Source organism: Theileria parva (genome assembly GCF_000165365.1).
Source record: "Theileria parva strain Muguga chromosome 3 map unlocalized ctg_530, whole genome shotgun sequence".
Classification (NCBI taxonomy): domain Eukaryota; phylum Apicomplexa; class Aconoidasida; order Piroplasmida; family Theileriidae; genus Theileria; species Theileria parva.
The window spans coordinates 403,214-429,405 of NW_876245.1; the positions used below are offsets into that span (position 1 = coordinate 403,214).

At 33.6% G+C, this 26,192-nt stretch overlaps 11 protein-coding genes across 11 annotated transcripts; 4 read left to right on the forward strand and 7 right to left on the reverse strand.

Moving 5' to 3' along the window:
• Positions 1 to 68: 68 nt before the first annotated feature.
• Positions 69 to 1,958, reverse strand: U2AF65A (Splicing factor U2af large subunit A). The gene is made up of 3 exons (XM_061305645.1): positions 1,502 to 1,958; positions 836 to 1,372; positions 69 to 766 (listed from the first exon to the last, which is right to left on the reverse strand). The coding sequence occupies exons 1-3, from the start codon at positions 1,779 to 1,781 to the stop codon at positions 123 to 125; spliced, it is 1,461 nt and encodes a 486-aa protein (XP_061160978.1). The 5' UTR covers positions 1,782 to 1,958; the 3' UTR covers positions 69 to 122.
• Positions 1,959 to 1,963: 5 nt separating this feature from the next.
• TpMuguga_03g00202 (DNA polymerase (pol2) family protein) lies at positions 1,964 to 8,356 on the reverse strand (the record flags this gene model as incomplete). Its single annotated transcript, XM_061305646.1, has 20 exons — positions 1,964 to 2,410; positions 2,523 to 2,602; positions 2,717 to 2,867; positions 2,968 to 3,036; positions 3,181 to 3,691; positions 3,820 to 3,941; positions 3,978 to 4,061; positions 4,174 to 4,433; positions 4,580 to 4,972; positions 5,103 to 5,191; positions 5,305 to 5,375; positions 5,405 to 5,611; positions 5,720 to 5,923; positions 6,026 to 6,226; positions 6,344 to 6,559; positions 6,694 to 7,187; positions 7,276 to 7,387; positions 7,463 to 7,854; positions 8,012 to 8,111; positions 8,264 to 8,356. The coding sequence occupies 20 exons, from the start codon at positions 8,354 to 8,356 to the stop codon at positions 1,964 to 1,966; spliced, it is 4,296 nt and encodes a 1,431-aa protein (XP_061160979.1).
• A 118-nt stretch (positions 8,357 to 8,474) lies between these two features.
• Positions 8,475 to 11,425, reverse strand: FAS2 (WD domain G-beta repeat protein). The gene is made up of 5 exons (XM_758128.2): positions 10,727 to 11,425; positions 10,533 to 10,635; positions 10,240 to 10,446; positions 10,059 to 10,146; positions 8,475 to 9,988 (listed from the first exon to the last, which is right to left on the reverse strand). The coding sequence occupies exons 1-5, from the start codon at positions 11,370 to 11,372 to the stop codon at positions 8,501 to 8,503; spliced, it is 2,532 nt and encodes an 843-aa protein (XP_763221.1). The 5' UTR covers positions 11,373 to 11,425; the 3' UTR covers positions 8,475 to 8,500.
• Positions 11,426 to 11,495: 70 nt separating this feature from the next.
• Positions 11,496 to 13,230, forward strand: TpMuguga_03g00204 (putative integral membrane protein; the record flags this gene model as incomplete). The annotated part of the gene is made up of 7 exons (XM_061305647.1): positions 11,496 to 11,748; positions 11,841 to 11,977; positions 12,009 to 12,213; positions 12,332 to 12,613; positions 12,761 to 12,931; positions 12,963 to 13,001; positions 13,090 to 13,230. The coding sequence occupies exons 1-7, from the start codon at positions 11,524 to 11,526 to the stop codon at positions 13,228 to 13,230; spliced, it is 1,200 nt and encodes a 399-aa protein (XP_061160980.1). The 5' UTR covers positions 11,496 to 11,523.
• An 81-nt stretch (positions 13,231 to 13,311) lies between these two features.
• On the reverse strand, positions 13,312 to 15,444 carry cid11 (Nucleotidyltransferase domain protein). Its single transcript, XM_758130.2, has 8 exons — positions 14,978 to 15,444; positions 14,814 to 14,919; positions 14,514 to 14,687; positions 14,313 to 14,394; positions 14,205 to 14,279; positions 13,872 to 14,125; positions 13,752 to 13,802; positions 13,312 to 13,710 (listed from the first exon to the last, which is right to left on the reverse strand). The coding sequence occupies exons 1-8, from the start codon at positions 15,267 to 15,269 to the stop codon at positions 13,329 to 13,331; spliced, it is 1,416 nt and encodes a 471-aa protein (XP_763223.1). The 5' UTR covers positions 15,270 to 15,444; the 3' UTR covers positions 13,312 to 13,328.
• Positions 15,445 to 15,531: 87 nt separating this feature from the next.
• On the forward strand, positions 15,532 to 18,394 carry TpMuguga_03g00206 (TCP-1/cpn60 chaperonin family protein). Its single transcript, XM_061305648.1, has 6 exons — positions 15,532 to 16,660; positions 16,804 to 17,003; positions 17,099 to 17,313; positions 17,424 to 17,776; positions 17,875 to 17,994; positions 18,109 to 18,394. Exons 1-6 carry the CDS (start codon positions 15,760 to 15,762, stop codon positions 18,357 to 18,359), a joined length of 2,040 nt encoding a protein of 679 aa, XP_061160981.1. The 5' UTR covers positions 15,532 to 15,759; the 3' UTR covers positions 18,360 to 18,394.
• An 88-nt stretch (positions 18,395 to 18,482) lies between these two features.
• Positions 18,483 to 20,026, reverse strand: TpMuguga_03g00207 (uncharacterized protein). Its single transcript, XM_758132.2, has one exon. The coding sequence runs from the start codon at positions 20,011 to 20,013 to the stop codon at positions 18,484 to 18,486; it is 1,530 nt and encodes a 509-aa protein (XP_763225.1). The 5' UTR covers positions 20,014 to 20,026; the 3' UTR covers position 18,483.
• Positions 20,020 to 21,340, reverse strand: TpMuguga_03g00208 (uncharacterized protein). Its single transcript, XM_758133.2, has 2 exons — positions 20,822 to 21,340; positions 20,020 to 20,746 (listed from the first exon to the last, which is right to left on the reverse strand). The coding sequence occupies exons 1-2, from the start codon at positions 21,288 to 21,290 to the stop codon at positions 20,313 to 20,315; spliced, it is 903 nt and encodes a 300-aa protein (XP_763226.1). The 5' UTR covers positions 21,291 to 21,340; the 3' UTR covers positions 20,020 to 20,312.
• Positions 21,341 to 21,416: 76 nt separating this feature from the next.
• TpMuguga_03g00209 (uncharacterized protein) lies at positions 21,417 to 22,652 on the forward strand. The gene is made up of 3 exons (XM_061305649.1): positions 21,417 to 21,877; positions 21,913 to 22,279; positions 22,364 to 22,652. Exons 1-3 carry the CDS (start codon positions 21,429 to 21,431, stop codon positions 22,634 to 22,636), a joined length of 1,089 nt encoding a protein of 362 aa, XP_061160982.1. The 5' UTR covers positions 21,417 to 21,428; the 3' UTR covers positions 22,637 to 22,652.
• A 51-nt stretch (positions 22,653 to 22,703) lies between these two features.
• On the reverse strand, positions 22,704 to 25,466 carry TpMuguga_03g00210 (T-complex protein 1 subunit eta). The gene is made up of 8 exons (XM_758135.2): positions 25,186 to 25,466; positions 24,834 to 25,013; positions 24,586 to 24,727; positions 24,170 to 24,506; positions 23,947 to 24,076; positions 23,738 to 23,851; positions 23,074 to 23,562; positions 22,704 to 22,938 (listed from the first exon to the last, which is right to left on the reverse strand). The coding sequence occupies exons 1-8, from the start codon at positions 25,313 to 25,315 to the stop codon at positions 22,721 to 22,723; spliced, it is 1,740 nt and encodes a 579-aa protein (XP_763228.1). The 5' UTR covers positions 25,316 to 25,466; the 3' UTR covers positions 22,704 to 22,720.
• A 5-nt stretch (positions 25,467 to 25,471) lies between these two features.
• Positions 25,472 to 26,109, forward strand: TpMuguga_03g00211 (uncharacterized protein). The gene is made up of 2 exons (XM_758136.2): positions 25,472 to 25,780; positions 25,893 to 26,109. Exons 1-2 carry the CDS (start codon positions 25,598 to 25,600, stop codon positions 26,028 to 26,030), a joined length of 321 nt encoding a protein of 106 aa, XP_763229.1. The 5' UTR covers positions 25,472 to 25,597; the 3' UTR covers positions 26,031 to 26,109.
• Positions 26,110 to 26,192: the final 83 nt, after the last annotated feature.

Sequence of the window (26,192 nt, forward strand, 5' to 3'; positions counted from 1 at the left end):
ACAGTCCTTACTTAGTTTTATACTTAATGTGTATCAGTTTAATGGCAAATTACTAATTTTTAATTGCTATTTTTACTAAATTATATTTATTCTAGTATTAACTATATTATATAGTATCTTTGTTAAGTGGTATTATTGGTTTCATGATTGGTTTCCAACTTATTTAGTATATCTGCTGCGATGTTTGGGTTAGTTATCAACTCTGTATTGTAAATTGAGGAGTGTTCCTTTGCGAAGTTAGGTTTTGGGTTTCCAAATTTACCTGTCAGAAAATACAATTCACTGAAAAAATGGGCATGAACTGTTCTCTGACCAAACTTCCTTCCGTCGAGTACTTTCCTTGCTTTTGACGCTGACTCGACTGTTGAGAAGAGCACAAAGGCTGAACCGACACTTGTTGGGTCAAAAGCCTTCATCTCCTCTTCGGTCAGACCTTTTGGCACTCTTGGTAACTCAACTCTCAGAACCACTCCATAAAGCTCACATTCACATCTGACGTCGTCAATGATGTCTACATACTCTTCATCATCCTCAAGTTCATCTTTCGAGACGAGGTTTGATAACAAAAGAACTCTTGTTGGTATTTCTGCCCTCATTAAACTACAATTTGCAAGCTGAGTTTTAATTTGCTGAGGTGAAATAATCCCCTGAGTAACAGCGTCAATGGCTAGAATCACTCGATATCCTTGTTTCGGAAGGGATTCTAAAGCTGTCTTCTGGTCTTCCAAATTTTCATACTCAAACAATACAACCATTTCTCCCTTCTCTACAATAGTCATAAGTTGATATATATATATAACATAAATAACGGTTATATAATTAAAATTTTCTATACCCATGATGAAATTTGTGAATTTGATAGTTCCATGTAATCGTAATGTATCTACAACAGTTTGTTGGTCAGTATCCTTTGGTATTCCTACTAAGCACAAACGATCAGTTATTGGTTTAGCCTTTTCCGCTGCAAGTATATCTGATGCTGCTGCGATTTGTTCCTTTGCGCTCTTGAGTGCTTGAACTCCCATGGCAAGTAGTGATGGGTCAAGTGTTGGCACAGTTGGACTAGGCGCCTTTGAGAATACGTCAGCGTCGAATGTCTTTGGACGGTTCACCTTTATGTTGTGGCCCATGATGTTCAAACCCGTTAGTTGCATACAGTTACTGGCCTCCTCCATTGTTCTCAGCTCAATGAAGGCGTAGTGGCCATCAGAACTGATCCAGCCCTTAAGGCAAGGATTCCCAGGCATACTAGTCCCATTCACTGATATCAATGCCTGGTTTATTATATCCATCAAAATCTCAATATCACCCACTGGTGGAATATTACCAATATAAATCTCCCTAAACGCTTTAGAACCAAGTCCCTCCAATCCTAACACAAAATTACACTACTACTATAGTATAGTGTTTAGTATAGGTAAAATTTGGGGAAAATAATCAAAATGTGTAAAATACACTAAATAATGTATATACAACAGTGAATTTAAGTAAAGATTGAAACCTGACTGCGCTGCATAGTTGGCCAATCCAAATTGTTTTTTAGCATCAAGTTTGGGTGGTGAATCAAATCTATAATTCCTTCTACTACTTCTCTCTCTTGATCTACTTCTCCAATCCCTGGACCTACTCCTTCTATCTCTTGATCGACTTCGTCTATCTCTTGACCTGTATCTTCTATCTCTATCTCTACTTCTATCTCTTCGATCCCTCTCTTTACTCAAGGAATCTCGTTTGTATTTGTGTCTACTGCGTGACTTACTACGTGATTTATTCCTTTTCATATTCTAGCGCCTGTTTCACATATCAATTAATAATTATTATTCTGGATTATTCTACTGCCACCGATACCAAATAAGGTATCAACACAAATACTATAATATAACAATACTACAATAAAATAATATTAGGATATAATAAATATTAGTTTATGTTGTATATTGTGTAAAGAAATGTAGAAAGGGAATTAATTACTGAATGGGGAGAGTAGATGGAAGAGTTGTGATAAATCCACAACGCTATATGAATTTTTAAGCTGTAATGTTTTAACTCGATTACAGAGAATTTCTCTCTCCTTCTGGTAGTCCAATGTGTAGTAGCGCAGATACGGGATTGCCTCCATTAGTCCTATGATGTGCTGCGCGCACAGCCTTAGGGCTGAGCTTGCTCTCACTGCGCTTCCTCTCGTCACTTCATCAATAACTTCATCAAATGTTCGTACTTCTCCGAATGGCTCATCATACAATATTGTCAACTTCCCATCAAGATCAATCATCACATTCACCAAATTTTCCTCATTTTCCTCTGTATTATTAGCAGCAGCACTGGTCTGTGTAGTATTATTCGTCTCGGTATCTTTTAGAGGATTATTTAATTTGCCCTCCAGCATATACACCAAATAATCGTAATACATCTACACAATTTTTAGTACTATTTAACTACTATAATGTTATTATTATTGTTAAATATATAAATTTAACTGGTTAACAGTTGTTAATCGTATATAGTTAAGTGAGGTTAGATACGTAGACTTTGTTTGATGTGAAAATGGTTTGCATAGAGTCGTTAGATTGACACGTTGGTTGTGGGCATCTGTCAACATCTCCTACAGTCAATATTACATCACTATTAGAAACTAATTAACTATAAATAAATTTTATAAAGAATTGGTAAAAAATGAATTAAAAGGTGAGATGAACAAACTGAAGCAAGGCATTACCTAGAGTTACGTTGAGTGTGGTAACATTACAGATGTTACAGACTCTAATACAGAAAGATGATTGCACTGTTAATTCGTATAACAAACGGTCAACCCAATTCCTCAATAAATGTAACGGTAACCACCTCAGACAATGATTACACTTAAAATACTACAACATTTTTCACAGAGTCATTTAGAAATACGGATTAACCAATAATATACCAGACTAATTAATAACTAAAATTAGTAAAGCAGTGTGGTAATAATACTTTGAGGAAGAAACTGGGTAGAACTGGGCCGTTACAATGTTGACATGATAATTGAGAATTTATCTCCACCTATAACATTTTCCAAGGAGTTATCTACTAACTGATAACTAATTGAAAATAAATAATTTAAATAAATAACTAATTGAAAATAAATAATTTAAATAAATAACTAGTTGATAAAAATTAAAAAACTAAAGACTATTATGGTAATACGTCTCTGTAGTTCTCGTGTGATCTTTTGATTAGAGATAAAACTTTAGATTCTTGTTCATAATTGTACTCCTGTGTAACGGCTATGCTCTTTTCGATTTGTAAACACCTGGAAAGCCGTTGTATATCTGTACCCTCAATTATACTACACAAACGTAATATTGGAGGTAACAGCTGCTGTTGTTTGTAGTAACTTATGTCAACCTCCAACCCATTCTCCATTACTTCATTATAGCTAAACGCTCTGAAACTCAAACTACCACCAATATTACCACTACTATTAACATTATTTTCAGCACTATTATCCTTGTCACTAGTGGTATTCGTGTGGAACTTAGTTGCTGACGATTTGGTGCATATGATATATGAAATTTCATGTCCTGTTGAATAATTTCCAAGCCCTTTTTCATTTAGTCTTAGAGCCACAGAGACGTGTGGTAAGTTTTGCACATCGCTATACTCTTTTGGGTTCTTCGTCAGCTGCTTCGTTATCAAAAACTTACTCAATTCAATTCTATAACATTTGTTACAATTGTTTTCTGTAGAATGGGGTATTTATCTAGTATATCAGAATAAAGCTGGTGTAAATGTTATGTAGTTGTCCTGTGGGAATAATTAACTAAAGCAGTGGTAAGAACATACGATTGATTATTGAGTTGTTCGTTGAGATTAATAAGCGTTGAGTGTATTTCTTGTACAATTCCGTCGACTCCGTCGTAGTAATTTGAGTTTAAAATAATGTTAAGCAATTTGTTTCCAATTTCCTAAAATTTTAAATTAATTTATGTGTTGAGCACTACCTTTGTTAGAAGTGACCAGTCACGACGAATAAAATCCAACCCCTTTATCTCTCTCTCAAATTGTCCACTCCCATAGTCGACCACCTATAATCATTATTATGCTAAAGGTAAGGGTACAGATAATTTTAGTGAAAAATAAATACCAATTAGTTTGACAAAATAAACAACTAAAATGTGTAACTAGTGTAAAAAATACTTTGAGTGATGCGTATTTCTTCTTTTTGAGTAGCAGCAAGCGTGTGAAAACAGCGTCTATGCCGATTTCCAACTTTTTGTGTGATTTGTTAATGAAAGTGACAAGGTTATTAGCAAGTTGGTTTGCTGCATTGTAATTTGTTAGATTCCCATCATCCCGGATGTTCGTGTTTATCATCAAAGAATCTGTGTCACCATAAATTACTTGTAAATTAAACACATTCTCCACCTTCTCCTTAGTGCTCCTCAATAACTCACGACCTAAAAGTTATAACTAGTAGGGGATATTTAATTAGAGAATGCAGTATTTAAATATAATTAACATAAAACAATTACAAATAATAAATAACTGTGTAAATAAGTGGTGAAATGAGGAATAGGGTAATTGCCTGCACGCGACGCAGTACCTAGTTTAGTAATGTAAGAAGCGATATATTTGCAATGAAATCTTGAAAAATTACTTCCCAAGCAGCCGTAAATAGAATTTGCGATAAGTTTCAACGCCAGTTGTCTTGTTGAAAGCTGGACTCTTCTGGTCTCGTTCTTCTCGCCTTTAATGATATTCTTGATATTAAGACGTAGTTCAACTAGACGTTTAAGAATCGATGGGAGGACTCCAACGTTGTCCAGGATCACGACGCTTTCCTCGCCATTTGCAACTGTTGTCGTAAAGCAAATGTTATATTCCTGGATTATCGACGGGTACAAGGAGTTGAAATCAAGCAACAGGATGAAGTTATCGTACAAACCCGATATTGGCTCAAACACCAACCCTCCCTCATAACTCTTCGTATCATCCACTACAATCATATTACCCCTCACGAAATCAGTAATAGTAATAGTATAGTAAGATAGTAGTAATTTTGGAAGCAAATAACAAAAGACGATGAGTAAAATGTATATAGAAGTAAAAGCCTAGTGTGGTAATACTTTGCTCTTTAAATTTGTTGAAGACGTTATCGAGAATGTACTTATTGCGATAGAACTCGTGCATTAACAAAAAATCAATCCTCTCAGACCTAATCATTTTATAATCATCCTTCACTGGTTAATTAATACTATGCTAGTAATAATAGTACTGCTATGTAATAACTAAACTCTTTTAGTTGGACCAAGCACCGTAACTCATTACCTGGCACATTGTATACTTCTTGACCAAGTGTTTCCAGCGATTATTGTCAATTCTTTCGTCAATGGTAATATCTGAAAACTGTAATGCTGTTAACTTTTACCTGAAGTTTAAACAGAAGTTGTAGTATATGTTTAGAGGCCAATAGATTTGAATGCACTAGTTTAAGCAAGTGCTTAATCGAGTCTGGTTTACCAAAAAGGTTTTGGATTTCAGTCATGCTAAATGCTGACCTGCTATAAAAATTCAGATCTCCAACATTCTTTATCTCCAATATGTCATTCACACACGTTATCAAATTGTAATTTTCCTAATAAATTATACACTACTAGCACAGTTAAATGTATAGAGAATTGAGTGTAACTAAGTAAATAAGTCCTCAGGGGTAAAAAGTAAATAACAATGTGTTACGCAGTACCTTAGAGGGATTTAATTCTTTGGTTAGCAATCTTGTATCACAAAATAATCTCCCAAAAAGTATTGGTGAATGTGATTTCTTGACCAGTTTGAGCCTTGAAAGTGATAATCTCAATGGAATATTGAGTAAATTACAACGTTTCACCAGTAGATCAACACAGTTCTGATGAATGTCATGTCCAATCACCACGTCGGGATCGATTCCCTAAACACAATTGATCACAACCATTATAGGTCAAATATTCAACTAATGTAAATAACTAGTTAAGTGAGAAGTAGCGGGAATTGTCTGCATGCAACACAGTACCCTGAGGTAGTTCATGAAATAAGCCAATAGTCCTCTTTCTTGTTCGAAAATACGGAAATAGTTCCTTTTTTCAAGGAAATGTTTGAGTTCATTTGGCCATTGGAGATTCTGAGGCTTCCTAATACCAATAAACTGATAATTATCCTTCATCGCAGTCTCATCAATGTTATACTTATTATACACACAACTTATTATAAACACCTACACAACATTGTTAAGCCAAATGACTATACTATTATCTATACCAGTACTATTTAAATAGTAAATAACACTAAAATAATGTTAGTATTTATAGGGGGAATCATCAATGTTACGTACCTCTTGATGAGTTGGTGTGGTGAAAAGCGTTTTGATTGAGATTGAAAGAATGTTAAGTTTGGGTGTGAAAAGCTCTTCATTGTTTTTAGAGTGCCAGAGTTGCACATTTTTGTGTGAGTCAATCTCAATCTCAACCTTACAATATGATAAACTATCAGTTGATTTCTGGTAATCAGTTAGTCTCAACCACGTTGGGCCCTTTATCCTCCTCTTCAACTATACCAATATTATTAGAAAATTGGACATAAAATAAATAAAGAAAGGCTTTAGAGCAAATAACTGCGTAAATTATGTTGGATGAAGTTCTCTAGAGGGATAACTAGTTGTGACCAAGCACTGTAACGCAGTACCAGAAATAATTCCACTTGTGTAGAATGGTTGTGATAAACATCCTCATAAAACTTTCCGCTTAGATGTTGTTTGTTTAAAATTTGAAATTGGAACGGGTAACAAACTTTAATGTAAAATTCTGGCTTAGTTGGGCCATAGGTAAGTAGTGATCTCTTGACAAGTTTATATTTAATTTTCTTGATCCCATAGTCTTTTCTTATGACTTCAAACTCGTTGAAAAAGTTCATCATTAAGTGACGTTCATAGAGTGGGTCACTGCTTTTAATTACTCCATCAGAGGCTGTCTCAACAACCTCTCCCAACTCATTAAACAGCAAGTCCATCCTTGGCTTAAAGAACAACGAACGATACATGTTCTTAACAGTTACCATACAACTTTCGGTATCAGTTCCACTAGTACGAATTCGACCAAATAACTGTAAATATCCTCCATCTTCACATAAATCCAATAAATAAAACGCCAAATCCTCACTCAACGTCAATGCATCAGGTTCTAAATATATGTGACAGAGTTCGCTCAGATATAGGTTTTATATATAAATAGCTATATTTACTATGTGTATCTGTATAAAGTTTCTTACGAGTATATTGAGGTGGAGATTGTCCTGAATCGATAACTACATCTTCATCCATTTCAACTTCTCTAAAACTTTCCAATATGGCCGAATCTATCTTAGGTTCCTCAACCATTTCCTGTGCTCATCATTATACTCAGTCAGGGAAAATTATATATTAACTAACATTAATAGTTAACTGTATAAATTTTACTTGAGATTGATGAACGAGTGCGATTCCTGGTTGATAAGCTTTGAATAAATTTTCCGGTAAATGTGCTTCAGCTGATGCTTGCATTAGTGCTTGTGATAGGTAACTTGGTTGTGTATACATTTGTGGAGTTACAAACTGATTCTGTAACACAGTTGGCCCTAAATCATTAGTATCATTGTCAAGTTCCTCCTCAAACTTTGTCAATCGTTCCAACAGAGCCTTGTCTGTTTCTGTAGGTTTTGGTTGGTGGTACGAAAGACTGTCCTGAGCAGCCATCTCAATAAAGTGTTGTTGGATAGATTTCCCATGAGGAACACCTTTAGAAGCCTTCCGCCCCAATCGCTCTACTTGTTCCTCTAACAACTCCAAATCCTCCTCATCGTCACTGTAATCTACAAATCAAATAAAACTGTGAATAATGCGATAATTATAAAATATCATAATTAATGGCAATTTTAATTGAATAATATGAAATAAATGTGAAAATAATGTAAATATTGTAAAGAATGTGTAAGGAAGTAGCGGGAATCAAATGAAGGAATTCAGTACCAGGCCCTTCTATAAAATCTTCAAGTTTTCTTTTCCTGTTCCTCTCATTAAATTCCTCCTCAGTTATTATCTCGTAGATCTGATCGTTCTCATCTTCCACCTATACCATCACCATCAGAATTCTAACACCAACTGGATACTTAGATGTATGTTATCCCATTTGAATAATTTATGAAAAAATAACTCAAATTTTGGTAAAAATAATTAAAAGATAATTAAGGATAAAAAATGTGTAAATGGAAGAATAAATACTTGATATTCATCGATTAGGTTTGCCTTCCCTTCTCTCTGGTTTCTTAATTTCGAAAGGGCTGATTCGATCACATTTTTCTTGTTTTTTACCATATCATCTATTATACACTTTTATTATACTATTTATCAGACTTGCGTTGCACTATAACACTATCTCAACACAATTATTAATATTACACCTATGAATAATATCATTAATACATATTATAATAATTTATGATATTATTTTCAGATGCGTTAATTGATTTCTCTCTTATTGAATATTACAAATGTGATATAGCCGTCTGAGGAGGATGTTGCGCAGATGTAACCGTCGGGAGACCAGGATATATCTGTGATTGGGCAGAGGTGTAGATTCTTCAGCACCGCAATTGGTCCTGACTTTTCATTTGTATCATAAAAGCACAACGACCCATCAATTGTCCCCGCGGCAAATATATATCTCGGCAGACTAAGTTCTTCCTCTAAATCCGTATCATATTCCTCATCCAACTCCAGTTCACTTTTTACATTATTGGTTTCAGTAGTTGTGTGTTTGTGTTTATTGGATTTGTGTTTAATACGCTTAATTTTAGGCTTGATTATTTCATTATTATAAATTGGTATTATACTCTTTCTCACTTTTCTTAAATTATATCTTTTATCTATTATGTCACCGGCATTATTGTTATCTTCATTGCCGTTATCTGTGTCATCGTTAACTGTATTGTTGTTTTCAACTGTGTTATCTTCAGTTGCATTGTCGTCAACCACGTCAGCCATATTGTCAACTGTTTTACCATCGCCATTATCATTAGTAACGTCATACTGTTGATTTTCCATTAGCTGGTCTTCTACAACATTAATATGATCTTGGACATCTGTTTCCACTTCACCAACATCCAGTTCCATCAATTCATCGGTGTACTCATTCACACTATTAATATCATCGTTATTAGTGGTATCGCCGTTATTAGTTGTATCATCAACGTTAGCTCCGTCTTCATTGTCGTATGGTATTAATTCCGTAAGTTCCGTTGAGTTTGTTGATTGGGAATTATCATACATTTCTTCATCGTCTTCCAATCTCACAAGATTGTCGACATTACCAATATCCACGACATTCATAGTATCAAGATTGGTCGTATCAGCAACATGGTTCACATCCTCGATGTTGTTGATGGTATTATCCACAGTGTCAATATCGTTAGTGGTATCATCCATGTTTTCAACATTATTAACAATGTTATCCACAGTATTAGTAACATCCAGGGTATCGTTAGTACTATTGTGCAATGTGAAGAAGGAGTCGATTTTGGCGAAATTCAGTATAGATGATTTTTCTTGTTTTTCCAACTTTTTCTTAATTGGTTTCATCTTATTCCTTGCTGAGTTCATGAGTAGGTTGAAGAAGTTTTGTTTTTTCTTGTCAAATACAGAGAAATTTATTGGACAGAATTTGACAACTACAAACGGCCCTGTGGGTGACTGGTGTGTTAGCATTGGGATCCCAAAATTCAACAGCTTCCGATGGAAAATATACAAAGTGTACGACGTGGTTTGTGAAGCGTCAGACGAGTTATCATCTAAAGTGGTGTTACGATCATGTCTTATCCCTGCCGGAGTTACCAATAGACGTCCGTCAGGCGACCAGTCAAGTCTCCTGAAAAACGTCTTCAACTCTTCTGACATAAACACGTAACGACCGTATTTCCTCAATTCCAAATTATTCTCCAATTCACTCACCTATAAATTTTTATAGAGTTATCTACTAACTATATACTTAACTATATATAAATGATAGATAATTTGATACTGGGATGAGATCACCACGATCCCTTGCAGCCTTGAGTACTAGTACATTCTTCCAGCCCTTCTGATTTCTTCTCTTCCATACTCTTAATCTATACAATATTATTACGTGTCAGATGTATAAATATAATGTATTGAGTTAACTGTTTAACTATGTGTAAGATGTCGGGGTAATAGTATGATACGATTGATCAGATCCCATGGAAGCTAAGAGTTCGTTTTTGGGATCAATGGAGACACCCTGTGCGAAGTTCGAGTGTCCATCAAAGTATCTAATTTTACCAGGTCCTTCAATTTGAGTGTCAACCAGGGACACATGACCGTCCTCAGTGGATACAGATAACACTCTATCGTCAGGACACCAACATATTGTATTCACCACATTCGATAATCTATACACTATTTATTAAAGTTAATAGTATATATCTAAGTATCAGTGTAAATAAGGTAATAGCGAGTGTGTAAAAAGGTGTGTAACCTGAAATAGTGAGTTTTGGCCCAGTACTCTTCATAATCGTATTGTGTATCTTCGTTGAGGTTACTTGGTTTGTTGCTCTTCATCCATAAAAATATACAACGATCTATAATAATATTAAAACCAAGGTAAAATAACTGTAAAATAGTTAAATGGGTAAATAAGTGAAGAAATTGTATAAAATGCGATCAACATACCTTCACCGCCAGAAGCTAAAATGTGACCAGAATTTGACCATCTCACAGAATTAACTTCGCCAATATGGCCAACCAAACGAGCTAAGATTTTGATGGAGAGTGGCTGTTCAAAGTCAGCTTTCTCACCAGAGCCTTCAACGCTCTTCACGTAACGGGTATACTGGGGAGCGTCGTCGTGAATAGTTATCTGCCATATATGGACAAATTCATCTGCTCCGCCCGTTGCTAGTCTTAATACTATTACATTGTCCGAATTATTACTTATATTAGTGTTTTTGCTTAAATTTGTAGTATTAGTTGTATCCGTGTTACTAGTAGTTGCATTGGTGGTATTATTTACAGTATTTTCTGAACTAGTAGTTACATTCGTATTATTATTCGTGTTATTCTCTAAATTATGTACATTATTTTCCACATTTGGTACACCAGCGGTATTAGAATTTATGTTATCCGTGTTGTGATTTATGCTACTTATATTATTGGTTAAGTTAGTATCCGTGTGAGTATTATTTTTGAGGTTTTCTGTAGCCGTTTGGGCGTTATTATTTAGATGTGTAACGGGTTGGAAGTGTATGGAATAAATACGATCACAGCGTTTGTTATCCTTGCTATGCCACAATATTTGAGGTAAAAATACTTTAGGCATTATTAAATAAGTAAATTAATAAAACTCAAATAATAACCATACGGAAAGTAATTTTTATTTTTACCTTTGCTTCTACACATTTTAGTTGGGCTGTTTTATGATTCTACGACATACGCTTCTGTTCACCTCCATATCTTTAATTCTGTAAAATATGTATAGAAATGTTATCAATAATTTAAAAACAGTTAAACTAAATTATAATTTAAATAAATTAAATAATGTCAGAAACGTGAGAAATTATGTAAATGTTGCCAGAATTGGTAATTTTCCTAACAAAAAGATTCTAGTAAGGTTTGTTAAGGTTGGATTAGTATCTGTTCTCTTCGGATCCTTCGGATATATCGGATTCAACTTCGCTCCTATCCCTCTTAATCATGTATCAACTTCATTACCAATTACTTTACTCAGTTATATACAGTTAACACACTTAATAACTTTCTTTTATAACTTTTTATCATATTTTTATAGATAGATGAGGAAACTTTTGACAGTAAGGATGATTTGGTGGTTGTAATATTGAAAAATAAGAGGAGTTACTCTAAAGAGCAAATTGAGCGTCTAAAATCAGTTCTTCCCAAACATATAAGCCTGTTTTACACACTAAAGTAACTTTTATTTAGTTTATTTATTGTTTAGAAAATCAAACACTGGGATGAGTGTGATGTTATATAAGGGAATGAGGAAAAAGTACTACCAAACACTGAACTTGTTGGATGAAAAAGCTCTTAACGAATTCTCTTCAGACGTTAAACTCTTTTTTCAACCACAATCTCAAGAAATTGATACAATTAATAATGATTCTATACCACAATTTGTTACTTACGACTCTTTCAACCAGGATGTAATACACTATTATTCATACTAGTTATGTATTGTGTTTGTATCAAATTTTGACATTAATTTCCAGAATTACTAAATTTATACAATTATTTATGGACAGAGCTGTAGAATGTGTGTAGGTAATTGAGGAATCTAAACGAGCGCCGATATTGGTGCAATTATTTGAAGAGAATTGCTTCCTTTGTTTTTTACTACGTCCTTTTATAAATTCAGTCAATAAACACCTGATTTCAACAAATAATCCTTTACGAATTAAACGTTTAAACATCGAGTTAAATGACTTTCCTGAGGGCTGTCCTGTCACTAGGGCCACGCCAACTTTTGTGTATTATGATGGCAATCCCAATGGTACTAAATGGGATGAATTTAAACCTAAAGATTTCTCTGAAAAACTTTTTAAGGTATCCGTTACTGTGCTTGTACACACTGCACATAACTTAGTTATTCACTACTTAGTTATCGCCTCCTGGGGACTTAGTTATACATTCCTTACACTGGTTATATAGTATAACTATATAATATATCTGATTGTATATAATTTGGTGCAGACAACTATGATGGATGAGGATAGTAAAAAGTATATAGAGGAGTTGGCAGAGAAGATCCCCGAGCGTTTTATGTTATTTGGTAAACTTGCACTTTGGTTATCTGAATCGCAAAAGATGCAAGAGTTAATCTTTAAATCGCAGTCAGAAGACTTCGAATTATCCAGTGATGAAGTAATTTTACGCATTTTTAATTTTTCTTTAGGATTTATACAACAAATCCATCAGCCTTCTCATGGATATTGTAATCTAAAAATAATAGTTACATATTCTTTACCCTAGATATATAATAGTTATTATAGTTATGGTATATTTTATGTGTTTTTCATTAGGATATGAAGAGAAGTGATGATTTGGAGGAGAATTTGGAGAATTTGAAGACTGAAATTGAATCTGCTGAAAAAGACTGTCTCGCAATCGCACAGCTCTTAGCACTAGATGTCATTAAGTCAGAATCTAATCTCATCACATAAAATACTCACACACTCTCAGATATGAATTAAATATACACAATCATTCCATAACTATACTAATAACTAAAGTTGAGAAGTATGTACTAGTAAATATTAAGTTAAAGTAGTATATTTATTAACTTGTTAAGGTTGAGTTGAAAATGTTGTGATTGGAACTCGAGAGGTGATTGGGAGTTTTCTAGGCAAACAGTTTTTAAAGGTTGTTTTAGCTTGATGAGGTCATTGGCTCGTTTAAATTCAGTGTAAATTGACTGCCACATTTTAATTTTAAAGGGGTTGACATTTTTCTTACTCAGCGGGCACTTGACAATCAACGACCCATTCACGTTCTCAGTAATTTCATTACTGTATATGTCAATTGTACTGCATTTCTTCCCTCCGTTGAATCGATCCTGAGCGTAAAATTCAAAGAACCCGAATAACAAGTCCACTACATCCTCTTCATTCTTACCAATGTAATCACATTTCATCTTTATGTCACTGAACACGGGTTAGTGGGGTTGGTTGAAATTGTAAAATACCTTGGATCAGTTAAAAAATTATATTCAGCTTCATCGCTTATTTCAATGTCTCTATAACATTATATACAACACTATCAATAAGAGTAACTAATATTAATATATAGTTGAATATGTGGTAACTTGAAGGGTGGAATAATGGGTGGCGTGGTGTTTTGTAGGAAATAGAATAGTTGGAGTATGAGTGTGTATGAGGACATGGTGCCTTGTGCTCGGTTATTGATTTTGCGGGATGTTGCCCAGTACTTTATAAAACGTCCTAGGAGAACTACTCTCTCATCTAGTCTAGACATAGCCTTAACATACTCAGAATTAGCCAGGGCTATTGTATTATTTATGCTTATGTCACAAATACTATTCTCCTCCTTATCAAACAACTATAAAAATATCACACTAATACTAATAGTGGGTATAATTAGATAGGGTATAAAGATGAGTAATAATGAGTAACGAAACCTTGACGATGGGAACTCTGGCTGAGATGATGGAGATTTTGGAAATTATGCTACTGTTGGATAAACAAGATTTGATCTAAATCAGTAAATAATTTGTAATTAAGAGTACCAAGTTAAGTTTTGAGAGCATATATCTTTTAGAGTCACAGTTTGGTATCACTAAACATAAATCTATATCACTTCCTCTAGTCCTACATAAAAAGTTATTACTTAGAAAAGTATAACTATATACCAAGACTATATATAAATAGTGTAAAGTGTAAAACTAAGTCCCCGGAGAGAGTAGAGGGAATAATTAGTGATGCAGTACCATAGACCATTATCGCAGGAGCCAAAAGTGTGTAAAGTGCCATTAATTGAAGATTCAATTAAAGGTTTGAGATAGTCCATTAAACTCCGTTTCTTCTCAAATTGCTCGGCAGTCGGACATAAAACCTCACTATCCAACACTTTCCAGTCCCATTTCCACTCACTCATATACAGACTAAACAGATTATTATAGAGTTAGAAGTTATTATATATAATTCAGTAGAAAATAATAACTAGCAGTAACAGGTAATAGGGGAATTTAAGCTAATTACTAAATAATAGTTAACGTATAGTAAAATACGTGTTAGAAAGAGGATTAGATCGATTTGTATCAAGATTCCAAATATTTAAAGAATAATCATGACATAATTTATCATATAATGATAATTCACTTTTATTCATTAATCCTAAACATAATTTTTAATCAAAATATGGGTAAATAAAGTTATAAATGTAGTGTATAACCTCTTGAATTCCATAAGTCCAAAATCAGTGAAATAAAGTGAGAAGTGTTTATTAAACCCTTGTACTGACAGTTGTTGAGAACTGTGTAAAGGAGTCTCAGCTTATTATTGAGTGAAACTTTGGTATTCTTGGAATAGTTTAACTCGATCAGAAGATCAATTATTTTATTTTTACCTCCAAATTCTATTACATTACCAACTTTATCAGTATTTACAGCAGTAACATAGTTGCGATAAGGTATATTACACAGTTTATTAAAACAATTTAAACTTTTAAAACAGTTCCTTAACATAATTTTATAGACAAATATGATAAATTAAGTTTGTAACGTAAAATTTTGTATTTAAAATCATTTTCGGGAAAAAAATTAAAATAAAATAAAAATTAAATTTTTAAAAAGATATTTAAATCCACACAATTAACTCCTTAACATAACTATAAAATAATATACAAATAAAGAATTATAATACATAGAAATAATAAGTGGTATGAATATGTAGCAATAATAATAGTGTTGATGGTGGGATAAATTAATTTTTTTGATGGAATCTGATATGATTAGATAAAAATAATTTTTAAACAACAATAATAATGTATATGTGTAGAGGAATGGGTATGGAATCTTTTTAGAATCTTGCCCATGGGGTTTCTAACACATTTTTAAATTTACATTCCTTAATCAAATTCTATTAATTATATGTTCTCATATGTTGTAATATAATATTGTGATAATTGTCTAGATATTTCTGCCCTCGTATAATGATAATAATAATAATAAATCTATGTTGTGTAGGATGAATTTGTTTATATTCTTTTATTTTCTGAATTTTATTTATTCCATCCACGCCCTTGGTGTTTTCTACAAACGCTCCGAAATTTTAATACCTAAAATTTCCAACTTTTCCTTCACACCCTTTAAACTTTTCCTCAATAACAATAACAAAGGCTTCTCATTCATTAATAAAATTCCCAACCACTTCTCCAACACCTCTAGATTAGTCGACTTAAATAACTCATTCAACTCTTCCGAGGCACTAACCTATGGAAAGAATAAGAATGTGTGTTCAAAGGCCAAGGAGATAGTATTGAGTGATGATTGCCGTAATAGTTTATTGAATGGCATTCTTAAGGTCGCAGACACTGTGCGTGTGACTTTGGGTCCAAGGGGGAGAAACATACTACTGGAAAAGGAATTTGGTTCCCCTATAATAGTCAATGACGGTGTCACAATTGCTCGTAATATTGAGTTAAGTGACCGTAAGATGAACGCGGGAGCGAAGTTGATCCAAGAGATTGCGAGTAGTTCTGATGACAGGGCCGGTGACGGGACAACTTCCACTGCTATTTTAGCGGCTGAAATCGCCTCCAAGGGTGTACAGTACGTAAACGAGGGTCACAACTCAATCCCTCTCCAAAAGGGTATTCAGAAGGCTGGAAAACTCATCATTGAGGAGATTAAGCAGCTTAGTAAGCCTGTGGCTGGTTATAATGACCTCCTAAACGTTGGTACAGTTGCAACAAGTGGCAACGTTGTCATGGGCCAAGTCATAGCCAAGGCTTTTGACAAACTCGGTGGTAACGCTGCTGTAGTTTTAGAAGATAATCCTGCACTTGAAGATGAATTAGACTTCACTGAAGGTTATACCTTCGATCGTGGTTTCGCTAATCCATACTTTTTGCTAGGTAACGCTTTACGGTGTTTGTATCCTCAGGGGACTTAGTTATCCCCTACTGTTTACTCAGTTATATATTCTATTCATCATAATCTAATCAATTATTCGATAATTTTACTTAATTATAGATAGTAATTACTGATTTTGATTTAGGAGAGGAGAAGGAGAGTATAGAATGGAGTAATCCTCATATCTTAGTGTATGACGGCAAGATTGAGAATGCGCAGAGCGTGTTAAACATCTTGGAATTCGCCGCTAAGAATAAAGTCAACCTCTTAATCATCGCTGAAGATTATGGCACTGATGCCATGCAAACCTTCATCATCAATAAAATGCGTGGAATGCTCAAAATTGTATGACACCTAGTTTTACCAATTTTACACTATTTTTACAATTATTTACATTACAAGTGCTAGATTAAATCCCCATTTCTAAATAAAAATCTTAGGCGGCTGTGAAATCACCAAGTTTTGGTGAGAGGAGGAAGGATTACTTGCAGGACATTGCAGTTGCCACTGGTGCAACTTTTGTGTCAAGCGATGTCGGGGTTGATTTGAATGACATAACTCCAGAAATGCTTGGACACGCTAAGAATGTTGTTATTAAGAAGGACAGGACCTCAATTGTTACCAATCCTGAAGTTTTGCCTCAAATTAAGAACAGGTTTGTTACGGCGCTTGTACCACTACTTAGTTACTTAGTTATCCCCTGAATTCGTTCATTTACTCATTTAAAATTAGCTATTATTACCAACCTCTGACTGTATGTTGTAGAATAAACAGCTTAATCCGTGAGAAGGAGATGTGTACAAGTAGCTATGACAAGACTAAGCTGTCTGAGAGGATAGCAGCTTTGAGTGGTGGCATTGCTCGAATTAGGATCGGAGCAGCCACTGAGACTGAGTTGAAGGAGAAGCGTCTGAGATATGAAGACGCAATCAACGCAGTCAGAGCTGCAATGGAAACAGGTTACGTACCAGGAGGAGGAGTTACGTACTTACAAATGCAAAATCCAGAGTTTACCAGAAAACTTATGGAGTATATTAAAAACACCGTTGATAAGGAGCTGAGCGAACTAACCCCTCTTGATACTTCCACTGATGCTGGAGCCACTCCTGTTCCATCCGGTATTCTTAGTTCAACAAATTTAACCATATTTAACACAGTTTTACAGTTACAATAGTTACAATGTTTATGATAATGTGGGTGTTAACAATTGGTGTAGAATTTGACAAATTGGATAGTCAAGAAGAGATGGAAAGTGAGATAGAGTTACAGCAAGCTGGAGCCAAGATTGTCTTGGATTCAATGTCAATTATTACCAAACAAATTGCCAACAATGCAGGTACTGGAACTACTAAACTAGATTTACAGATATTTTACACTAGATCTATTCTAGATTATTAGTATAATATTAGTATACAAACCCCCCTCTGGTTAACTATGTAATAATGTGTAGGAGTGGATGGTGAGAAGGTCGTAGAGCGTATATTGAAGAGTGGAAAGCCGTTTGGCTATGGATGGAACGCTAAGACTAATTCGTACGGGGACATGATAAAACAGGGTGTTATTGATCCAAGCAAGGTGGTGATGTCAGCAGTAGAGCACAGCACTTCAGTGGCAGGACTACTGCTAACCACAGAGGGAATGATGGTTGAAAAAGAGGAAAACAAACCCAAGGAAGAGGAAATGCCGGCGAATAATTTTTAACCAATGTAGCAAATATTAATTACCTCCATATATATATACATAGTATATAATACATGTAGGATTTGGAATATGTATATAGTATACAGTATATAGTATGGGTATACGTAAAGTGGTAAGTAGTAAATTAATTTGAGTTTAAGAGTGAGTGTATTTGTTCATAATTGAAGTAAAGCTGTAATAAACAATTCTTTTGATTAATTAAGAGTTTAAAGTAGTTAAATGGCTCATTAATGAATAAAACTGAGTTATACTTAACTTTTTCCAGGTGTATTAATTTTAAACTTAATTTGTTAATTTTATGGTCACATAGGATTACGTATAGTAGTATTGTATCATGAAGTCCAATACTGACAACGTAGTAACATCCGTCGTTACAAAGACAATTACTGTTGGTTTTAAATGGTTTTAACTCAGAAGTGAAAAAATCGGGTGAGTAAACCACTGTAAAATTTAAGTCTAAAATGTTAGAATTACATATAAATATCTCATCAAACTGTGCTTTTTCCTCCAATACCAATGAATCAAGCCTTGGAGGAGTTAACTTATTATACAAATCCACAAGTGATGTTATGTATACATGACCCAAATTAGTACTCAATATCAGAAATTGTTGTAAAGTATTTACACACTTACCAGATACCATTGTAGAATTACTACTATTAACTCCATTTGCAATCTCAGTGTTATCTCCATTTACACTGCTATCGATGCCATCTCCATTATTAGTACCATCAGTAGTATTATTAGAGTCATAACGATATAGACCAAAATTATATAATGAATATTGGTTATATTGTTTATTTGTTAGAATAATGTTAGTTATTGACCCATGAACTTTGATGTTAAATGACTTAATGAGTTGAAATTTCAAGTCTAATCCAAGTAAAAAGAGCTCAAACTTCACACTATTCAATCCTCGGTGTGTTACACATAAATAATCACAAATGACACTGTAATTGTCATAACACTCTCTTGGAGTAGAAGTGGTATCAGAATTTTGGTTAGTTTCTATAGGTGGTGGGAACTGAATTATAAGTAAATCAAAGACATTTTTCACTAAATTAAGGGGGAAAACATTTATTTTATTCATTAATCTCATGTAGTAAACTACGTCATGGGAGGAGTTAGATGGCGTTTGGAGTTGTACAAGTAGAATTGATGTGTATTTTGAGGAGTAAACTGACTTCCAGATTCTCTGTACAAAGTTCTTCTTAATGAATTTAAGCTCCTCATCGAGTGGGAATGGGAACAAGTACCAAATTAACTTTTTAACAGGTAGTTCAAATTTATGTACGAAAAAATAATCAAATAACTCAAAATTCTCAATTTCATAAAAAAATAAGTAAACTGAACCATCGGCACATCCTATAGCAACTATATTCGGTAACCTTGGATGACATTCCATATACACTATCGTACTCTTCAACTTACTCCTATACCTTGTTATCCTATTAAGATTGTTAATTTTATCCAGGGTGTTATTGTTTGGAGGGTTTAGGGTGTTAGTGTAAAGAGCGTTAGAGATGTTGTTTACAGTGTTAGAAGATTGTACAGAGGTGTCATGGGAATCAATGAGTGCGATAAAATTATCAGAAGAAGTTAGTAAAAAGTTAGGTTGAAGTTGAGAATTAGTTATTTTACCAAATTCCATCATAATTCTTCATAATATCCAGTTCTTCATAGAAAATTTATTATCATTCCCTACTAATATTAGTAAAATTAAGTGTTTTAAGATAAATTATTAATAGTATTTTACAATTTTTAATTTTTTAGCTAAAATTAAGCCATATTTTGCGTATAATCTGGTCTTCAATAATTAGGACCAAATCCAGCTATTTTACAATTTAAAAATTAAAAAAATATTTAAAAAATTAAAAATACAAGTTAAAATTAAAATAATGGTTTAAAATCTTATTAAAAATAGTTTGAAAAATTAAAATAATTGAAATTGTGTCATCTGTGTTTGGATTTGGAATCGAGGAATTTGATAAATTGCAACTTCTTCTTTTTAGATTCTAGAGAGTTTGGAACTGAGATTGTAGAGCTGGTTTTGACAGAGCCTTTGGAAAATATATCGTCGTTACCCACGAGTCTCTTGAAGTGTGATCTCAGCTTCTTGGACTCTGTTATAAAGGTTATTTTCTTAGTTTCTTCCAAATCTTCAGCTGTTGGCTTAAGAAGTGGAAGTGAGAAATTAGTGTGTTTTTCCTTTTCTAATAACTTTTTTTGGGTTCGAAACCGTCTTCTAAGAGCACAATTTGCTAAATACGAATCTTTACTTCGGGATTCACTCAAGTCTTCCAAATACTCTATTTGTTTCCTATCATCAATTAACTCATTTGTATCATTACGGACATCATTTTGAACCTCCTCAGTCACCGGTTTAGCTATAACATCAACTATAAATTAAGTAATAAATAGGTGTAAATTAACTATATGAAGAAAAGTTGTATACTTAGTACCTATATGGGTTTGTGTTTCTTCAGCTCTCTTTTCTAAAATGTATAGAGCATTATCTCTCATTTCATTATCTTTACCAACAGTAATTACATCCTCTCGAGACTCATCTCTAAGCTCAATCTTCTTCCTAACACCTTCTTTGCAAATGTAATCCGTATGTTCAGGGTCAGTTTGTATCACAATTGGTCTGAAACATTTGAAGCAGGACATTTTAAAGGCGTAAATGTCGGTGGTATAGTACTTTCCAACACACTTCTTCTCAGCGTCAAATCTGACACCTTTTGCGATATATGCGCCACAATCCAGGCAAATAACCTTAAAAGGCATCTCGAACCGGATAATAGGGCCTCTTCTTTCACCATATCCATCTCTTCTATTGCTAAACCGTCGTTTTTTAAACTTTTTGCCAACATCTTCCTGATCTGGCGGAAAGTAAAAATTATCCGCTCTCGCGGCCTTTAAAGTACTCATCTCAACTCTTTTCTACTATATATTATACATATTCTACTATTTTACATTATTTTACAAATATATACATAATGAAGAGTAAGTTTGTAGTGAAAAAAATTGTGTTCATTCACAAAAATAATTTTATAATTTTATGTGAAAATGAAACTTTTAATAGAAAAATTTGAAATTTTATTAAAACTGAAAAGATTTCCAAATCGTAAATTTTTCAGCTCCCTCAACTCAACTAATACCGTGAATAAACCTGAGGATAATAAAGTGTTAAGATCAATTTCAGGCAAATTGAGTTTAATTTCTGAGGATTCCACTGGAAATTTTTATTCAAATATTGTAAATAACTCCTTATCATTACAAAATACTTCCAATTTCCAAATTTTACTCGAAAACTCCTCTATTCCTTCCCTAAAATTAGATAAAAATCATAATATTCCTTCTCAAAATGATCTTCAAAATTACAATTTTGACTCTCATGAACTAGATAAAAAGAATAATTCTCAACCTGTCCCACTAGAGGAAAATATTGATGTTGAAACTTTTAAGGGTTATTTATTAATACCACCAATTGGTATTAAAAGTTATTTCACCTCAAGGTACCTTTAATTTTCTGAAAATAATTAATTTTTAGGCCTGAAAAAGTTTATTTTGGAGCTGATATTCTATTTAAGGAATATGTTCCTGGCTCGCTTTTAGCTCATAATTACCCCTTTAAAACTCTTCCTCTGCAATACTCCAGACGGATTAACTCTGATATTTACGTTAACACTTATACTGCTGATGAGAGGAACTTTAAAGTTGTCGGAGGTAGAAGAGTAAAATTGAGTCTAAATCCTGGCCTCAAAGTACAAAATTCCTATCCCTTACTTCATAAAGTTTCCGGTAAGATTACTCTTTTATTCGTTTTTTCCGGTGATTTACCCAATTCTCAGTATAAATCTATCCAAAATTGGTTCAACCAATTAAATCTCCACAATCATAACATCAATATTATCACGGTAATTTACTAATAGTATAGTTAATATGGTTAATTACTATAATTAGTTTTAACTATATTTACTAAATTTTATTTAATTTTTTAGCTATTAAACTCAAGACAAAATATGTTACTGACTCGAGTGTATAAGAGATATTTGGAGACTCTTGCTAGGATAATAGTTGAGGAAACCACTTTCATGTCAGTGGTTGGGAAATTAAACACTGAGTCTATCATAAGTTTGCACCAATATAGACCACAACTGCCTTCAGTGCTCTTAATTGACTCTAAAGGATATATTCGATGGCATTGTGTAGGATTACCAACCAGTGAAGCCATTACTATACTTCACAACTCAATACAAGATTTAACCAAATAATCTATTTCACATTATATTCACACATAAACGTATGTGTTTACTGATATACTTATATAGTATACATAAATGGATCTAAGTAAGATATTATTTGGGTTGTGGTAGTGCGCTTTGTAACTGTTGTCTGGATTGGTTTTTGACAGTTTCATCAACTGAGAGAACAAGGCAAGCTGCTTCAGTAGCTGAGTAAATTGAGTTTTTTTTCACCAAACTCGGCTCCCAAATACAAGCCTTGTATGCGTTACATACACTTCCCTTGTAACAATCTATTCCATACCAACTCTCCTCATTATTCACCTTTATCTCTATAAACGAATTAGAAACAGTTATCTAATTAATGTGGAAGGGGTTGGATAGTGCTAAATAATTTAAGATAAATAGGTGTAAATCTGGGTAAATTATAGATAGAAGTCCCCGGTTTAAAGAACGTAAAGCAGTACCTCCATTGACTATTTCCAATTGATTGTATTTATTTCTTAGTATCGATAATAAATCATTTGAATTGTAGCCGGAATTAGTGGCTAAATTCCTTGGAATACACTCCAATGCCTTTGCAAACCCGTTCATTATTATGTGCCTCTTACCCACCAGACTCTTATTCACCCCAGTAACTCCATTAACATGATTTACGGAGTTAACGCAGTTAACATGGTTGACAGAGTCTGTGGGATTAATAGTGTTGAGAGAATAGTGGAGGAGATAAGTTGAGAGCAACATCTCAATGGCACCAGCTCCGGGAAGGATAGTATTACATTTAGTTGCTCTTCTGACAATCATAATCGCGTCATGGAGTGAACGTTCAGATTCATCAATGAACTGCTGACCTCCACCTCTCAACACAATTGTACAGGTTTTTGCACTCTTGCAATCTGTGAACATATTGTAACGTTCAGACCCAATTTGCACTTCCTCAAACACACCACAAGTTCCTAATAAACCATTATAAAATTATATTTAAAAAGTGGAATACAATAAATAAAACATGTAAATCTAGTGTAAATGATGAATAGAATCCAGGATGGGATAAATAAGTGAACACTAAAGTATAAATAACTAGTAGGCTGAGTAGATTGTAGCAGGAATTGACTGCAAGCAACGCAGTACCTAAGACGTCAACTGAAAGGTTATTGAGAGTGGTTTGAATAGAAGCACCAGTAGCTTTACTCGTTCTTATAAGATCATTTTCATCAACCCGGCCGGCACAAAATACATTTTTATCTAAGGAAAATTATTAATATTGTACGGGATATAAGTAATCTAGAATAAATTTGTATAACTAAGTTCCCGTGGGGGAGTACAAGCTGCGTAAATACCTGCAAAGTATTGTGTTGCTAAATCACCAATTGGCAATTTAGATAAAACTACATTAGCACCGAGTTTCACTGCATTCTCAAGCTTCTCAAATATTATCCTATACTCGGCATCTATTATCTTCTGATATTCCTACAACCATATTACCACCATACTAACCATATAACTACACTGTGTTAAGTATATGAATACTGTACTGTGTAGCTAGATAACAATTGTGTTTACTTGTGGATTATTGATAACAATTTCTGCGTTTTCTTTTTCGGATTTGAGTTCCAATTCCAAATTAAGTAATAAAATCTTTGGATTGACGAATTTCTTTGGCTGTTGTTCAGCCCCAGCGTAGCTGAAAGTTTTCTTGAATGCTACACCCTTGACTAGGAGTGAGTCCTCACAGGAACCACCAGTGACTTTTTTAACACCAATCATATCCTCATCCAAGTCCTCATCCAAAGTAGCCACTGCCTCCACAACCATCTTGGCAAAAAAGGTTTTATAACCAGACAATAACTTTGAATTAAAAGTAGTTTCAGCACATTTTATCAGTAGTTCTTTCTTATCACTATAAAATACATTAGTCAATAATTTTTAAGTTATTAGTAGAGAATGTGTAACTGAGAGTGTCAGGGTGTAAAAGATACGTTGAGGATTTGTTGGAGAGATGAATGGCAACTTTATCAATGAGATTTAAAGCAACTTGACAGGCTTCACGATAGTATTTTATGATAACCTGAGGACTTATCCCATCCAATATAAACGCCTTAGCTTCATTCAATAACTCACCTATAAAAATATTAGTAATGTATCAACTGTACTATACTATTGATAGTATAAATAAGTAAATAGGGCCAGCGAGGGGGAGTACAAGCACCGTAACTAAATAACAAACCTGCTAGAACAGTAACGGAAGTAGTCCCATCACCGACTTCATCATCTTGTGATTTAGCGATATCAACAAGAACAGAAGCGGCAGGATGAGTAATATCAAGTAATTTCAAAACAGTAGCACCGTCATTGGTTATCGTCACATCTCTCTCCGTATGTATCAACTTGTCCATTCCTCTAGGACCTATAAACATTATTCAGCACTATCCATAGGAATAGGCGTGCTTCAGATTCATTTCCCAGTATTGTCAATTTTAGGTAAAAAATGATCAAATAGCCAAAATTATAAATAGATCTGTGTAAATAATAAAACTGGGATCCAGTGAGGGGATAGAAGTAATCAAATAATCTATTACCTAGAGTAGTTTTAACACAATCGACAATAGCTTGACAGGCGTTGATATTACTAATGATTTGAGCTTGGCCTTGGGATGTATCAGTGCCTTCCTTCAATACAAGGATTGGTAGGTTCATTAAATGACTCATTTTTAAAAAATTCTCTTTACTAATTTTAAAGTTAATTTATTATTATTTGTAATAGTTAGATTTATTGATTTTAGATTATAGTTTAAAATACTTTATATGAAGAGGTAAACATATGAAAATTTAACATAAAACTTTCTAACTACATTTGATAGTGAAAATAAAAATAATCCGAGGGAGACGCAAGTAACCTCATATTATACTTCTTTCAACATCACACAATATTTCATACACCAACTCCAAATAATAAAATAAATAACAATTCTAATGAGGAAATTTTAAATTATGTTACTTTTCGAATCGCTAAATAGAATAACAACATCTCTCAGTAATTATGTAGTCAGAAGGGAGTTTGCAACACATAACAATTCCGTATCAATTTTACAGCAATTTTACAACAGATTGTCAATAAGGAAAAAATACATAAAAGCTATAAAACGAGGAACCTTAATTTGGGATAAAGGACAAGTTAACGCTTACACATTTTTTCAATAATATTTAAATTCTACGCCTTCTAAATTATTTTAAATAAATTTATTTAAATTAAGTTATGAATACAATTTTGTTAATTGTGGAATAGGTCAGGATACCTCCGATAATAGCGGAAGGCTACGACCCTCCCAAGTACTGCTTATTACCCAACGAGAAGCATAGGAATAACCAGTACAGGGGTAAATTTGAGAATTTAACGGCCAAAAAGGTCTCATTCTACGATTAATCTAATGTTTTACACTATTCATATTCTGAAATATTATTATTTACCAATGTGTAAATATATGTACAAGTAGCAGAGTCTTATATGTAATTTCATCCCCTTTAATAATATTATATAGCAAATATAGTAGAAATCTGAGTAACAAGGGGAAATAGAAAAAACGAG

What these genes read in the sequence shown, in the direction of transcription:
- U2AF65A (XM_061305645.1), bottom strand. Translation starts at nt 1,781, where the DNA reads ATGAAAAGGAATAAATCACGTAGTAAGTCACGCAGTAGACACAAATAC. An exon ending in CAACTATGCAGCGCAGTCAG is followed by an intron (nt 1,373 to 1,501) that starts GTTTCAATCTTT and finishes ATTTTGTGTTAG; the next exon opens with GATTGGAGGGACTTGGTTCT. An exon ending in ATTCACAAATTTCATCATGG is followed by an intron (nt 767 to 835) that starts GTATAGAAAATT and finishes TGACTATTGTAG; the next exon opens with AGAAGGGAGAAATGGTTGTA.
- FAS2 (XM_758128.2), bottom strand. Translation starts at nt 11,372, where the DNA reads ATGCCTAAAGTATTTTTACCTCAAATATTGTGGCATAGCAAGGATAAC. An exon ending in GCCAAAACTCACTATTTCAG is followed by an intron (nt 10,447 to 10,532) that starts GTTACACACCTT and finishes AATAGTGTATAG; the next exon opens with ATTATCGAATGTGGTGAATA. An exon ending in ATCGTGGTGATCTCATCCCA is followed by an intron (nt 9,989 to 10,058) that starts GTATCAAATTAT and finishes AAAAATTTATAG; the next exon opens with GTGAGTGAATTGGAGAATAA.
- cid11 (XM_758130.2), bottom strand. Translation starts at nt 15,269, where the DNA reads ATGTTAAGGAACTGTTTTAAAAGTTTAAATTGTTTTAATAAACTGTGT. An exon ending in TCTAATCCTCTTTCTAACAC is followed by an intron (nt 14,688 to 14,813) that starts GTATTTTACTAT and finishes TAATCTGTTTAG; the next exon opens with TCTGTATATGAGTGAGTGGA. An exon ending in AATTTTTTAACTGATCCAAG is followed by an intron (nt 13,711 to 13,751) that starts GTATTTTACAAT and finishes ACCCGTGTTCAG; the next exon opens with TGACATAAAGATGAAATGTG.
- TpMuguga_03g00206 (XM_061305648.1), top strand. Translation starts at nt 15,760, where the DNA reads ATGTTGTGTAGGATGAATTTGTTTATATTCTTTTATTTTCTGAATTTT. An exon ending in TAATCCATACTTTTTGCTAG is followed by an intron (nt 16,661 to 16,803) that starts GTAACGCTTTAC and finishes ATTTTGATTTAG; the next exon opens with GAGAGGAGAAGGAGAGTATA. An exon ending in TTGCCTCAAATTAAGAACAG is followed by an intron (nt 17,314 to 17,423) that starts GTTTGTTACGGC and finishes TGTATGTTGTAG; the next exon opens with AATAAACAGCTTAATCCGTG.
- TpMuguga_03g00207 (XM_758132.2), bottom strand. Translation starts at nt 20,013, where the DNA reads ATGATGGAATTTGGTAAAATAACTAATTCTCAACTTCAACCTAACTTT.
- TpMuguga_03g00208 (XM_758133.2), bottom strand. Translation starts at nt 21,290, where the DNA reads ATGAGTACTTTAAAGGCCGCGAGAGCGGATAATTTTTACTTTCCGCCA. An exon ending in AGAAACACAAACCCATATAG is followed by an intron (nt 20,747 to 20,821) that starts GTACTAAGTATA and finishes TTGATGTTATAG; the next exon opens with CTAAACCGGTGACTGAGGAG.
- TpMuguga_03g00209 (XM_061305649.1), top strand. Translation starts at nt 21,429, where the DNA reads ATGAAACTTTTAATAGAAAAATTTGAAATTTTATTAAAACTGAAAAGA. An exon ending in AAAAGTTATTTCACCTCAAG is followed by an intron (nt 21,878 to 21,912) that starts GTACCTTTAATT and finishes ATTAATTTTTAG; the next exon opens with GCCTGAAAAAGTTTATTTTG. An exon ending in ATAACATCAATATTATCACG is followed by an intron (nt 22,280 to 22,363) that starts GTAATTTACTAA and finishes TTAATTTTTTAG; the next exon opens with CTATTAAACTCAAGACAAAA.
- TpMuguga_03g00210 (XM_758135.2), bottom strand. Translation starts at nt 25,315, where the DNA reads ATGAGTCATTTAATGAACCTACCAATCCTTGTATTGAAGGAAGGCACT. An exon ending in CCTTTCAGTTGACGTCTTAG is followed by an intron (nt 23,563 to 23,737) that starts GTACTGCGTTGC and finishes ATGGTTTATTAG; the next exon opens with GAACTTGTGGTGTGTTTGAG. An exon ending in ATTGGAAATAGTCAATGGAG is followed by an intron (nt 22,939 to 23,073) that starts GTACTGCTTTAC and finishes ATTCGTTTATAG; the next exon opens with AGATAAAGGTGAATAATGAG.
- TpMuguga_03g00211 (XM_758136.2), top strand. Translation starts at nt 25,598, where the DNA reads ATGTTACTTTTCGAATCGCTAAATAGAATAACAACATCTCTCAGTAAT. An exon ending in TAATTTGGGATAAAGGACAA is followed by an intron (nt 25,781 to 25,892) that starts GTTAACGCTTAC and finishes ATTGTGGAATAG; the next exon opens with GTCAGGATACCTCCGATAAT.